At 44.0% G+C, this 14,714-nt stretch overlaps 1 protein-coding gene across 2 annotated transcripts in view; it reads right to left on the minus strand.

Moving 5' to 3' along the window:
- Positions 1 to 2,736: 2,736 nt before the first annotated feature.
- AFAP1L2 (actin filament associated protein 1 like 2) overlaps positions 2,737 to 14,714 on the minus strand; it is a 114,154-nt gene continuing 102,176 nt past the window's right edge. Inside the window, exons 12-19 of one of the 2 annotated variants that reach the window (XM_063132694.1) lie at positions 12,770 to 12,915; positions 11,240 to 11,351; positions 10,463 to 10,717; positions 8,952 to 9,135; positions 8,575 to 8,739; positions 7,094 to 7,287; positions 5,123 to 5,245; positions 2,737 to 4,001 (exon numbers count right to left, since the gene is read on the minus strand). In XM_063132694.1, coding sequence (XP_062988764.1) covers positions 3,975 to 4,001; positions 5,123 to 5,245; positions 7,094 to 7,287; positions 8,575 to 8,739; positions 8,952 to 9,135; positions 10,463 to 10,717; positions 11,240 to 11,351; positions 12,770 to 12,915 — 1,206 coding nt within the window. In that variant the 3' untranslated portion in view covers positions 2,737 to 3,974. The remainder of the gene's footprint in view (positions 4,002 to 5,122; positions 5,246 to 7,093; positions 7,288 to 8,574; positions 8,740 to 8,951; positions 9,136 to 10,462; positions 10,718 to 11,239; positions 11,352 to 12,769; positions 12,916 to 14,714) is intronic. The other variant, XM_063132695.1, reaches the window with a different exon arrangement.

Consider the following 14,714-nt stretch of genomic DNA (forward strand, 5'->3'; position numbering starts at 1 on the left):
TCTTTTTTAAATGTAAAGTTTTTTGTATTATGTTTTAATACATTGTATTTTATGGTTTTTAAGGTTTGGGGTTTTATTTTAGAAGATCGGTGATTGCACTGCATTGTGTAGGATGTGGACCTGCTTTCTTCATTAAAGTGAACAGGGCAGCCTCTTGTGAATGGGGAAACTCTGTGTGCAGTGTGCGTGCATTGGAGCTCCTGTGCCCATCAGAAATCACTGGATTGTGGTATACATCTTTAATGCTGGGTTTAAATTAGCATGTTAGCTTTCTCTAGAATCACATGGGATTCTAACTGTCACTAGGATTCATTTATAATTTGAATGTTGCTCTGGTTGAAGACACATGCATAGATAGCTACATTGGTCAACCTATGCTAAAAGACTACAGTAAATGCAGATTAGTAGATTATTGCAAATATATGTGATATGTTGCAAGAATGCCCCCTAGTGGACAGAGGAGAGTTATTCTTTATTCACCTATGACTGCAAAGATAATATTTCGTGCCAAATAAGAGAATGGGACTCCCTTGCAGAGTTTTGGATTGTGCCAATACTCCCCCGGTTTATGAACTTGAAAAGTTTAGCTTTTTCTGGACTTGCAAAGTCAAAGTCACTGAATAGACACTGCTTAGGTTGTTTTGGACTATGTAATGATTACAAAAACACACACATTTAAAATAGAGCCAACTTTTTTATTTTATGTTTTTAAAAACTCTTCTAAAATAGCAACTGATTGAAAATACACATGTACAACAAGGGGAAATTATTTTTAGCTACTAATACAATAATAACATAGTTCTATGGTTATTTACATGAACACTTTGGATCTGAACTTGCCCGTTTGTCAATCGAATTTCTGTGTCTTGGCTGACACCGTCTGCTACAGTGGCGACAGAGTGGTGTGTCTGGAAGAGACTTGGCTGCACAGGTGCTGGGGGGAAAGAGTCAATTGCTACACCTCTGGTACCTTTACCATGGATGCTTCCCATCATCAGGGCATCAGAGTACCACAGCTTCATTTGACCCCCTTCCATCCTTCCTTCCACAGTGCCCCCATCTTAGTATTTACACAGCTCCATCAAAAGACACAGTGGAATACAGACATCAAAAAACACATAACAATGACACTGAAGACATATACACTGGCACAATTTTTATTTTATTTAGGGTAGAGGTGTTTCCCAGTTGGAATCAATACTTCAGGAACAAGGGTGGATGAGACATTGTCAACCTCTTCACACCAGTTGTGATCTGCCTGCTCCCCTTGTAACAGCAGTGCCTCTTTCAAATGGGCATGTAACCTGTGGACTCTGTGTGTGTGTGTTCTTTACAAGTTTGCTCTATAGAAAAAGCCTGTTTAATACATGAATACATAATGTAGTTGGTGTTCAGCTTAGGTGACTTTTGCACCTGCAAACTTAACAAAATTCTCTCCTGATATATGAGCAGACCTCCAGAGGACAGCAGAGTGCATACAAATCTGGGGGTTACCATCCTGCATCATTCTAATGTGGCCTTTCCTAACCTGGCACTTTCCAGCCATTTTGGGCTACAACTCCCATCAGTCCCAGACAGCATGGCCAATGGTCTGCAATGCTGGGAGCTGTAGTCCAAAACATCTGGAGGGCACCTTCTAAGGCTGCAACCCTATGTGTTCTTACCTGGATACAAACCGACCAGATGCAACCCAAGTAAGCAAGCGTATGGTTAAGATGCAAATCCTGTTGACTGGCAGGGGAGCTATTTAAGCACACACACGGCTGACTTCAGAGTTAGGAACTTTGGATCATAGTGCTAATACAAAAAAAAAAGTTTACAAAGTGGCAGAAGATTGTGGTTGGTGCCCTTTTCAAGGCTACAAGAGAACACTTGCTGGAGTAGTACAGCAGGAGGTGATCTACTTCTAGATGTCAAAACAGTTGTTATAAATAGTAGTAATAATAATAATAGGGCACAATCCAGTCAATCACTGACGCATGTGCAGACCTTTTGCGTAGAGGACTGCTCAGGTGGCCTCCTATGTGTGCACACCCTGTGGGGAGGGAGAATGCAGCATGAAAACAGATCCTATCCTTTAAAATGTTCTAAAATAGTACAGACACAATGGAAGGAGCATGATACGATTACCACTGACATTATGGGTGCTAGTCAATAGGTACTTTTGATCATAGTGCTCAAATGGCAATACCCAGCAATATATGTGCTAGCCGGAGAAACAGCATTTTCCCTGTGACAAATACTGCTTTAATAGCTGGGAACATGCTACTTCCACACAATAAACTTGCTAACCAGGAGAGAGATGTTTAGAGTTCCTGCAACAATTAACATGAGTGCACATTTGTTGCACAAGAAAATGATTGTCTGGAAAGGTCCTTGGATAGTAACGCTGCTGAGCCCACATCCGTGTTTTTTACAGCACAGGGTTCTGTTGGCCATAACCATTTAATAATAATTCATCTGCTTTGACAAAGTTTCATATTCAGACTTTAAGGGTAAAATCCAGGAACCTGACATTTTTGGTGTAGTAAACTCTGTGCCTAACTCTTCACCATAACCTCCTTGAGTTTTCTGAACACAATACTGTCAAGCTCTACCTTGCTCAAATTATATTTTTGTTCACAGAAAATGAATGATAAAAATATGCTTAAAGAAGGAAGTTCCCTACTCTTCCAAATAATGTTAGTGTGATTACATTCACAATACTTGGGTAAACTCTACCCCTACCCCGCCCCCGCCCCACATGTCAAGGTAACATTCCTACAGCATAAGCATCACACCGACTGTTGTACAGACTATCAAATGCCGTGGCATCTGCTCAGATAGGACACTATTATATGGGTTAGATCCAGACTTAGAGCAACTTAGAGTAGGGCCACTGAAATCAATGGGACGTAAGTTAAGCATGACTAATTTAAGTCCCATTGATTTCAGTGGCCCTACTCTAAGAAGGACTAAGTCTGGATCCAACCCTGAAGCATTGCAAATTCAGTAAAGTGTATCTTCAGGGTCTTAAAACACATTTTGAAAAAAATGCCATCCCTTTACTGTGTTTTAAATCACTGTTAGCCTGTTAGCTGTGTGAGCCAATGACAGTTGCAGTGGCTTAAGAATTAATTGTGATCTGTTTTTACATGACTTTCTGGTCTCAGTCCACAAACTGAGCCACACAGTCAATGCACAGCGCCTTAATTCACTTCAGTGTTCAGGACAGATGTTTGCACACAGTGGGTGTCCACTGGGAAGTCCTTGTATATCCAGAGGTTCTCTGAGCTCACTGGAATGCCTTGGTGTTCATGAACCCCCTGGGCCACAAGTGATACTAGTTCTCCAGCAGAGAGCTGTCCCTTGCACCAACGTTAGGCTGTGGAACTTGCGTAGCTGGACTCTGTTCTTGTCAAGAATTCTTTATAGGAAATCGGGTTGTCTTCTGCACACACCTAACAGCAGCTACTTTTTAGCTGAGTTGCTTGGTACACTGGAGCTTCTCCCAAATTTTCTTCGTTGTTTAGAAAAGCTCTTATCCAAAGGAAAAGTCTGAATTTACCTGCCACCCCTGACCTCCCCCAAACACTCCCCTGGTGTATCAAAGAAAGATTAAACAGATCTGGCTGGAAGCCACTACTCCATGTTCTATTGCTAACAACAAATCCTGGATTGGACAATAATAAAATACCAAAGTAGAAATACACAAAAGCATCCTTATGTACAGCAACATGTTCATGATATCAGTTGGGTTAGAAGCAACATTTCCACTTGTGTTAACTCTCTGCTAAAAGGAGCAATATCCTTATTCTAATGAAGGCCATGCTGGAATCTGGCCAAGGCCCGTAATTTCTTCTAGACAAAATGACACGGCATACTGGCTTGCCATGCGTTGCCTCATCTGGACCTTTTGAGCCAGAGGCAATAGAATATTGTAGTCCATGAATGTCCAGTTCTAGTCTTAAGCCCATTCTTGATGCTGTGATTTCTTAACTAGCACCTTTCTTCTCCCATTCCTGCAAGGAAAAGAAAAATCCATACAAGAACATGACTTGGGGTTCTAAAAGAAATCCAACTTTATTCATTTAAACCCTCCTGTAGGGTTTACTTGGGTTAGATCCAGATTTTGTCCTTATTAAAGAAGACCCATTGATTTTAATGGGTCTACTCTAATTAGGACTAAGTCTGGAGCCAACCCTTTATGGGGGTTTTTCTTAATTTTTTTTTTTAAATATTGTGAATATCAACAAAACAGAACAAAAAAATCATGAAAACAAAAAGAAAATACATTATATATACAGGAATATCCTAATTTGTCATCAGATATACCATTAATTTTTTTAAAAGGAGAGATTTATGCATAGGTTTCAAGAAAAGCAGACCAAATATCCATATCCAATCGCAGTTTACGCCTGTAAAACACACGTTCAAATGTTGAGAGCGTTGTTAAGTCCTCAGTCCATTGCATTATTGGAAGTGAGCATTTATCCTTCTAACATGATAATAGAAGTCTTTTAGCTGTATAAAAGCTAATAATAATACACACACACATATACATGTGTGTGTGTGTGTGTGTTGTGTGTCAATTCAGCTGCTATAAGTGTTTCTAACAATAATGGAGGCTCTGAAGTTGTAAAAGCAGCTGGACTGAACCTATATTCCATCAAGTATCGCAGCAACTGCAAGTATTGCCATTCAGCTGTAGTAGATCAATTATAGTTAGCGCGTAAATCAGAAAATGACAAAAACTCATCGTCTGAACCTATTATCTGATCCAAAGATCATCTTATCCATCCGTGTCCTCCACAAGAACATTTTCTTTCCAATTCTTAAATCCAGATTTCCCCATAAAGTCAATTTTGCATGAGAGAATGGGTCAAACTGTGATTGGCATGATACTATATGCCATCCCTCTCTAGCAGCCAAAATTGTAAGAGAGTTTTTTTTAATTCTAATACGTCGAGAACCAAGTGCCACCCATTTAGGAAGAGGTTGTAACCATAAGGATTCCAAAACTGAGCAGGGTGGCAAATCTGAGCGGAAAAGACCAGAACTTAGTACAAGCCAATAGGCAGGCCCGGTGCTGCGAAACTCCAACCCATTATGATAAGATGGAATTACTTCTTATATATCTTACCTTAGCTTTCTGAAGAACTGTTCCTTTCCCTGTGACCATGACAGATAAAGGCCGGTTTTTTAGTGCCATTGCTGAATTGACTGGAGAGTTTTCTGTGCCATTCATCGTGTTGGCAGCTTTCATCTGTGTTTGTGGGGAAAGGAAATGGTTGTGGTGAACTGAAGTATACTAAAACAGCCACACATTTCATCCATTGCACAGTGGAGATCGGGGAGTCCTCCCTTCCATATTGTTGATGCTTTGTGAAGTTGAGTATAAGCGCACATTAAGGTTGTATCTAGTCTGTTGATGGCCAGTGACTTACGAAAACCACTTATACAAGATGTTGTGAGGTCATTAGTTTAAATTGCTAAGTTTTCACTCAGTGTAAGTGATCGATATCTCCTCCATGAATGGGTCTATATGAGGAATAAAGACATTCACAGAACTTAAGAGCTCCATCGCACCTACTTTTTTTTCGTGGTATGCATCCACAATTTCCACCTCTGTTTCATTAGCACGTCAACCTCTGGTCACTTTCATGTGCCTGCGTTCTTGCACTATTTCACCTTGTTTACCTTTTCACCTGTGCCGGCTCACACTTCCCATGTTCCGAGGCAATATGACTCTGAGTACCCGGTGCTGAGGATAACACACACCCTTCTATGATTCTATACCTAGGGAGGTTGTGGGCTCTCCCACACTGGAGGCATTCAGGAGGCAGCTGCACAACCATCTGTCAGGGATGCTTTAGGGTGGATTCCTGCATTGAGCAGGGCGTTGGACTTGATGGCTTTATAGGCTCCTTCCAACTCTACGATTCTACGCTTATGAGCTTCGCAGAAGCATTTGGCTGGCCATAGCTGGAAACAGAACTTTTCCCAGGCTTTACTTCTGAGCAATAGCCAGAAAGTGTGTGTGTGTGTGTGTGTGTGTGTGTGTGTGTGTGTGTGTGTGTGTGAAGGGGAGCAAATCTAATTAGAGCTAGGGCAAAAATGTGGGTTTAAGCATAGTTCTGATTAATACGTTGTGGCAACATCTCATTAAAAGTCCACAAACCTACAAACCTGCAGACCTTCGCTTTGACTAAAGGAGAAAAGCTGCATCGCTCCCAATGTCTATTTTTAACTGGATCTCTCCCAATGTCTATTTTTTTAAAGCAAATTGGCATGAGGCCATTTTTCTCAACTCAGAGCCATGCTAGTAGCCTGTGGAGAAAAGACAGGTGTCCGTATCGCAGGGATGCAAAACGTCAGGCCCGGGAGCCATAACCAGCAATCTGGGCTTCTCCAGATGGCCACACCCCTTCCCCCTGGCCCTACCCTCTTTCACCCATCCACCGATCTCGGTTGTCTTGCCAGCCTTTGTGCCATCCCCCCACATCTAAACAATGGAAAATGCCTCTCCAAACGCATAGTAAGTGTTTTAGGCTAAAGCAGTCTGGTGTGTTGGGCTCTGGCCTTTTGCCTTCAGCCCTGCGCACCATGTGGCCCCAAGAGCTTTGAGGAAGTCCAGCCCTTGGGCTGAAAGACTTGCTACCAGCACCAGCAGTGTGTATGTGTATGTGTGTGTGCAGTTTTGAATGAGGGAATGGTGTGGGAGGAGGGGGTTAAATACCCCCTGCTTCCGTCCTGACATCTTGACACAACGTTGCTCCCTCTGGCCCCTTTTACACTGTAAAAAGCACACATGCAAAAGGGATTCACTTGTGTGTCACGTGTAGTTTGAACCACCTGTAGATTTAGCAACATAGGAAGCTGCCTTAGACTGAGACAGACCCATGGCCCATCTAGCCCAGTATTGTCAACACTGACTGGCAGCAGCACTCAGGGTTTCAGGCAGGATTCTTTCCTACCCTACTTGGAGATCCCAGAGATTCAACCTGAGATCTTCTGCTTGCAAAGTATAGCTCTATTGCGGAGCTAGGCTTCCACTAATTTCCTTTACTGAAGACAAGCGTTGCTGCTGCTTCTTAAATAGTCTGCTACGTACTTTGGGGCTTGCATTCTCCAGGTGTGTGGTATCCACAGTGGTGCCAAGTGTAACAGGACCAGACTCTGCTTTCCTGAGATTCTCCTTCACTTCCACAAGATTCAGCTCTAAGTCCACACGCTGATCTTCCTTCCTTTTGCACTCCTCCTCTATTTCCTTCAGTTTTTGCTCCAGGGTGGACAGCAGGCTCTTGTCTGCCAAGGGAAGCAAGTGTTTGCAGAAATCCAGTAAGTGCTAAGCATTGGGCAACACCCCCGCTCCATCCTGCCCCCCTCCTGCCTTCTCCTGTGACTGTGGCAGGTGAGGGAAGGCCACGCTGCCAGGATCAGAACTCAACTCCCACTCCCACCTTCTTTCTTGTCTCACAAAGAGTTGCAGAAGTGGGTGTGACCTCCTCCCACCCTTGGTCAAGAGAGGTGAAGGGCGGGGGACACATTTTTTTTTCTCCTTCCATGAGATGGTGGAAAAGCTTCTCCCAGGGCAGGTTTACTACCCAAGTTATAGTCCTCTTTCAAGCCAGGGGAGGTGCTAGATGGGAGGCGGGGGGGGAGTGCCTTCCCTTGGCTTGAAAGAGGCTGCTACGTACTTTGGGGCTTGCGTTCACATATACAAGTAACCCTTAGAGAACTCCTGGGGGGTCCACCCCACGAGCTCACTGAGCCTGGCTCACATAGCCCCGCTTGAGCCTTTGCTGAGCACTCAGGAAGCTGCTTGAGCCTCCCAAGCCCTCGGCAAAGTGCACTTTTTGGAGGCCCTAGAAAGTGTGCTTTGCCTCCGCCCACCCCCCAATGCACCAATCGGGGCCTTAAAGGTCCTCTTAAGAGGGCCTTTAAGGCCCTGATTGGCACGGCGGGGAGGAGAAACCCATTTCCCCCTCCACTCAAATGGTCGCGGCCACCATTAGAGTGGATTTTCCCAGGCTTGGGGAAATCATGTGTTTCTCCCAACCACTACCAATGGGGGCCTTCAATGCCCTGTTAATAGTGCCATTAAGGCCCCCATCTGTTTGTGGGGGGAGAGAGAAGCACAATTTTCCCAAGGCTGGGGAAATTGCATATTTCCCTCTGCTGCATTCATGGCGGTTGCTGTAAAAGCAGTGGGGAAAAGGACAAAGGACACGTGTCAGGGCAGTCCTGAGCCCAAAGGCTTGAGAGCAGTTGGGCGTGAGCCTGTCCTAGCGCTGGGCTGCCTGCTGCCCTTGGCGGATTTTTGATCCAATGCTATATACAAGTGCATCCATATATTATCCTCTCTGCAGCTCTTCTGTAGCTCAGATGCAGCTCTTGAGCCAACAAAGGCTACGTATTTTGCCTCTACTGACAATCTTCAGGACACCAACAGACCAGTGGTAATCCAGATTGCTGCCATGTCAATGCTCACCTTGCTGGCTCACTAAACGTGCCAGCAGCACATAATGTTCGAAAAAGTTGGCACTTTGTCAGACTGCATGGAGATGAGGGGGGCGGGGGATGGACGTTCACCTGTGCAGCTTATCAGCATCTCTTTCAGCTCCCTTTTCTCTTTCCGAAGCTGGGCCAGCTGAGAGCGGATTTCTTCTTTTTCCTTCTCCAGGCGATCCCTCTCTTCCGAGAACCGCTTTGCTTCAGCCTCTGTCCTGTTCTTGCCCAGTTTGGTTTCGACAGGTGCTGCAAAGAGAGATGCAAAACCAGACTCAGCGGTGGCAGCCAATTCAGCTATTTATTCATAACTGCACGGACCTTTCCGCATCTCGGCTGCTAAATCCACCAGCACAGTACTTTTTAACATGGCTTGTAAAGTGAGTGACAACAGTCCCCACCTCGACTTGTAAAGCTTCATCCTAAAGCGCTTGTCTAAAGAGTTAGGACTGCAGACCCACCTGTATTCACCACCTTGGGCCGGTCCATTTTTTCTTTGGGTGCAGCCACGGTTGTGGTGGGGTCTTTACTCTCAGGGCCACTCTGTGGAAAGGCAATTTGCTGCTGCTGGGTCTGGATTTTTACCACGGTTGTCCGTGGTGGTGGTGGTGGTAGTAGTAGCAGCTCATCTATATCTGGAGGTCTCTGTTGAGGGAGCAGAATGAGAAAGAATCATTTGAAAGTGGTCTTCCCCAACCTAGTACCCTCCAGAGATTTTAGATTTCAACTCCCATCAGCCCCAGCCAGCACAGCCAATGGTCAGGAATCCCGGGAGCTGTAGTCCAACCTGTTGGGGGAGGCTGTTCTAGAGATTGAGTGACTAGCTGAAGCTGGCTGCTCATTTCGGACAGGGGCAATGTTGAACCTCTTTCAGCCTGAGGGCCGGATTTTATTTCGGAGAAGCTCACATTCCAGTGGTGAGGCCAAAAACCCAAAAGGGTTATGGCCCAAAAACCAAGAATACCTGCATATTTCATTAAAACCTCTTATTGCCAGTAACTAAGGAGGTCTCTAAACAAGTGATTTATATCATGCTCATGACTGGCCACTCCTGGAAGTTTGTGGGTCGATTTCATCACGTAATAAACAAACAGGACATCTCTTGCCCTTTTCCCCAGCAATCCTATGGTGGTTGTTTTTAAAACAGAGATAATCCAGTATCTATTTATGATGGGTCTTTATTCTGCCACTAGATGGCGGTGTTTCAATACAACCTATTATTTTCAATGACATTCTCTTTTCAATTAAAAATCACGTGGTCTCTGTTCGTCACTGTCTGAAGGAACCTACTTTGAACGGGAAAAGATCCAAGACTGGGAGCTTGTGGTAAGAAAGTGGATCCCCCCACAATATTGAGAACTTCAAAACTTCAGGAGAGGCATTTCAACATTTTAAAATGGGTAAAAAACAAACAAACAAACACCCAACCCTGCACAAAAGCCACAAAGGGTGTGGGGTCAGGGGAAGAGGCGTGGCCATCTGGGGATTCCTGGAAGGCCAGATTTGGCCCCTGGGCAGTCCGGATATGCTCCCCCCGCCCCGCCAGCCTCAGGTTCTGCACCTCGGATTTAGGATCATAGCAAGATGCTTTAATCAGCATGAGACTATTTGTCCATCTATCCCAGCATTGTCTCTTCTGAGTGCCTTTTCCAGAGTTTCCGGCAGAGATCTTTCCCATCAGCTGCTACATCATCCTTTAAACTACATGCCGTATCTAACTATAGAGGCAAAACCACTTCATTTTAAAACTTCCAGGAGAACAGCAACAGCAGGACTTGGCTGCTCGGCCTGAGCCCCAATCCTCGTTGCTCCTTCCTACCACTTCTTCTAGGCTGCCTACATCAGCTGGCCATATCCCTTGAAGGCGCGTCACCCACCAAATCACCACATCCGAGATAGCAGGGATTGAACCTGGGACCTTCTGCTTGCCAAGCACATGCGTCGCCCCTGAGCTATGTTTCCTCTCCAGTCCCTCCGATTCCTTTCTGTACACTACCTGGTCCGGAGTCTCCACGGATCTTCTCTGTGAATTGGCTTCTTTATGTAGCACCGAGTCTTTCTCAGAACCCGTCGAGCTCTTTCTGGTGGCTCGTTGCAAAGACGGAGAAACTGTAGGGGACAGTGGCTCCTTGCCAGGATTGTGCAGGAAGGATGGGAGTGGAGTGAGGTCTAGATAGACTCTGTCCGGCACCCCCTCACATTTACTTTCCATTTGGGGCACTTCCTCCTGTGAAAGATTAAATGTTATAACAATTGCCAATACCTGCACCCCCATTAAGAACAAGAGAGAGACCTTCATATGGCAGTGAGTCATCAACATGGCCAATTATTATTATTTAGAGCCAAAACAGACATTACTTTAAATCTGTATCTAGCAACTATGTCTTCTCTTTCACCCCATTCCTGATTTGAATTGTGACCATAGCGTAGAGGGTAGGGAGGCTTTAAAGATCCAGAGCAGGCCCCTATGCCTACTTTAGAGTATTTTTTTTAAAGTCGTAGGTGCTAGATACAAATTTAAAGCAACGTCTGTTTTAATCCTTAGTATTAGTATTGCAGATATAAATTTAATGACGAATTTATAACTAAAAAACCCCGTTTCGTTATTACCAACCGTTAAGAAAGGCTACAGACATGAAAGAAGGCAAATTTCTGACAAATTGTGATTAGGATCACTTGTTCTTCCCAACATTATTATCATAAGCAGGGATCACTGAAAAACAAAATGGCCTCCATTGCAAAAACTCACCATTGTTGCATCTGGAACGTCCACGTCGTCATAGAGCTCTTCTAGTTCTGCCTTTTCCTTTGGCAAGTTGTCGATATAAGTGTTGGGCTCAGAGAACTTCCTCTGCATTAGCCTGGAACAGATGAAAGCAGATGTGCCATTAGAGAGTGTAGAAGCTGCAGGAGATGGGGGTGTAATCTTGGACCACCCTCCTGTAAGTGTCATACTACACATTTCGTTAATACATAGCATCTAGCTGACTTTACTCAAATGTAAACGCTTGCAGTCCCATTTGGTTCAAGACCACAGTGCTGAACTTAAAGGTTCCCTCCACCATTTGTTTCCCAAAATCACCCCTAGAAGTTTTTTTAAAAAGTGGGGGTGTCTCCATTGACGGCAACAGAGACATCCCCCCTTTTTTTCATCAGGTATGGGATAACCTCCCCTTGACCCACTAAAAATCAGAGGCCATGTATGGTCTGAGGGTGTATAATGCAGCTGTGGTTCAGTGGTAGAGCACATATTTTGCACGCAGATATTGATTCAATGGCCAGGTTCACCTGACCATGGAGGAGAAATGGCCTGTTGTAGGGTTCTGGATGGCTTGGTATCCATGACAACAAATCACCCTGGCCAGGTTTGTACAAAATGACAAGCTGAGCTGCTGGGGGCAATTATGCTAATGAGCACAGCACATGCAGGGAGGGGAAATAAGTCATGGTGGCTTATTCCCGCCCCCCATGATTGTGCAAACCAGGTGAGTATAAGGCAACTTCCTATGTCTGGATGTTGCATCCATGGAACCTCATATATGCTGACTAAGAAGAAAGGAGGGCTATAAATGTATTAAATGTATACCAATCTGCATTGAGTCTTGATAGTGAGATTTAAGCTTGCAGGAGTGAATTTAAGGAGCAGGTGATTGCATCATAACTTCTTTTTTACATTTAGTGTGGGAATTATTTTGGAGGATTCTTGGACAGAGTTAATTTTGTCTTTGGGATTTGTAAAGAGGTGCCATAAAATCATGACCCTACAATAACAAAAACCAAACTTACACAATGCATAATGATAACAGAATATGCATGTTGGTGAGGAAACAGAGCAGGTAGGATTAACATCCATACCAGATTATAATATATTGCATTAGTGAAGAAATTTGGAATACAAAGCAAGCCTTCATGTTTCACATTGTTCTTTTACAGGTTATAAAAATAGCCAAAGAAAGATACATTGTATCGAACCTAATTACCACATCAGAAAGTAATAAGTGATAGTAATCTTCAAGGTGTCTTTTATTTATTTTTTTGGTACCATGGCAATCTCATGCAGCGGATATTTCATTTGAATGTACCTTGCATGGCGTGCATTTACATACCACAGCGAACTCATTTCCTGCTGCTTCTTTTTGCTAGCAATTACAATCTTGTCAAATTGAACATTTACCCTTTTCCAGTAAAAGCCTCTTCTTTTGGGGGGGGTCAAGAACAAGTAGAAATCAACTATAAGAAAAGCAGTCTGAACTGCTTTTCTTCCACCCCAGTAACTTACAGTAATGAATTCTTTGCTGCACTGACAATGCAGGAAACCCTGTCCGCATCAACGTAATCATAGGTAAGGTCTTCAGGGTCTGTTTTTGAGCCAGATTCCGATAAAAGGAGACCGAGCCAATGGCCCATTTCTTCGCAAGACTTGGCCTGTGAAATAACCAAAGAAGAAACCAACTATTACGGCTGCTAGACACACTTTCCATAACACATCTAGCCTCAACCTTAGAAAGGGGCTATTCACACAACACGCTAACCCATGCTCAGTGGTTGAGTGGGTTGTTTTCAATCATGGGTTGTTTGTTGAACTGTGGGTAAGCATGTCTGAACAGGCGACAGCTTAGCTACCTGGGAAAAAGACAGCACCAATTGTACTTTCAGTGATTCCAATTGTCTTTTTTTAATTTTTATTATTTTACCAGAAGAGGGCACCAGTTTGATTTTCTAAAGTTTCTCTAGTAGGCGGGCCCCAAAGTTATTTTGATTAATTCTTTGATTAAAGCACCCTGACATGCTTGTGGGAAATGATTTTACAACTCCTAGTAAGCACAAACAAAATGCTGCGTCTACAGCTTGCCTTAGCGTCATGGATTAAGATAATTTGAAAATAACCTCTGGTTCCACCAACCTCAGCAATCCATCTGCTAAACAAAGACAAAACCCATAGTCTCTGGCAGCTCCTACCAGCCCTGTTGTTGGCTGCAAAAATTCCTCCCACTACAAAATGCAGGAAATTTGTCACATTTCCCTCCTACTACTATAATGGTGCTGATGTCAGAGGATCTAAGATTAGAGGTAAACAGGGAAGAAAAACAACTCTGATCCAAGGCCAGTGAAAGTAACAGATATGAAGCACTTGGGCCACAACTAGACCTAAGGTTTATCCTAGGATCATCCAGGGTTCGCCCCTGCCTGAGCACTGGATCCCCTGTGTGTCACCTAGATGAACAGGTTTGACAACTGGACGGTCCAGGGATAAACCTTAGGTCTAGCTATGGCCTTGGTCTTTTCCCAACTCAGCTTTACAGCTGTTGTAAACTAAAGGTAACTCTACTAAAGTGACACTGATCTTGTTCAGCAGCCTCAAGAGCTCTTTTCTTTTCGGTGCGGAAAACCCATTACCCTATAACCTCCCTGCTTAATCCAGCTGGCTGCTTATTTCAGAAAACATGTCAGGTTGTCGCTGAACACTTAGGAACTGCCTAACATTGTCTAAGTGCTGTGCTCATATTGAAAGGTAAGACAGTCCCTCTGTCCACAGTCTCACAACACACGATTCAAAAGGAAAAAGAAAAGAGGAGGGAGGAGGAAAGCTGGAACTGGCTGATGAATGGGGCCAGGCCGGTCTCCCCTTTGCCATGATTTAACTCCTGGCAAGAAGGGGGTGCAGCCTCTTAGTGGTGCCTTGTTACCCTGGCTGATGGATGAGACCAGAGTGTGCAGTTTTCAGCTCTGCAGTCCCAGGGCAACAGTTTACAAGATCCAGATCAGATGGGTGACATTTCAGTTTATACATCCCCGATTAAAATATAGCAGATCACAGAATCATAGAATAGCAGAGTTGGAAGGGGCCTACAAGGCCATCGAGTCCAACCCCCTGCTCAATGCAGGAATCCACCCTAAAGCATCCCTGACAGATGCTTGTCCACCTGCCTTTAGTGTGGGAGAGACCACAACCTCCCTAGGTAACTGATTCCATAATTTCTGCCCACCGAATACAGCATTTCTTTTGATGACGACGACGATGATGATAATAATACATTTATTTCTTACCCTCCTCTCCCTCTGAATCGAGGTGGGGAACATCAAATACAAATATACTATAAAATACATAACAGCCAGGACAGAAATGGAATGGCAGGAGATATATATCCATCCATCCCACCAGGCTAGCTAATAATAATAATAATAATAATAATAATAATAATAATTTTATTTATTTGTTACCC

The sequence above is a fragment of the Elgaria multicarinata genome, chromosome 8 (assembly GCF_023053635.1).
Source record: "Elgaria multicarinata webbii isolate HBS135686 ecotype San Diego chromosome 8, rElgMul1.1.pri, whole genome shotgun sequence".
Lineage (NCBI taxonomy): Eukaryota > Metazoa > Chordata > Lepidosauria > Squamata > Anguidae > Elgaria > Elgaria multicarinata.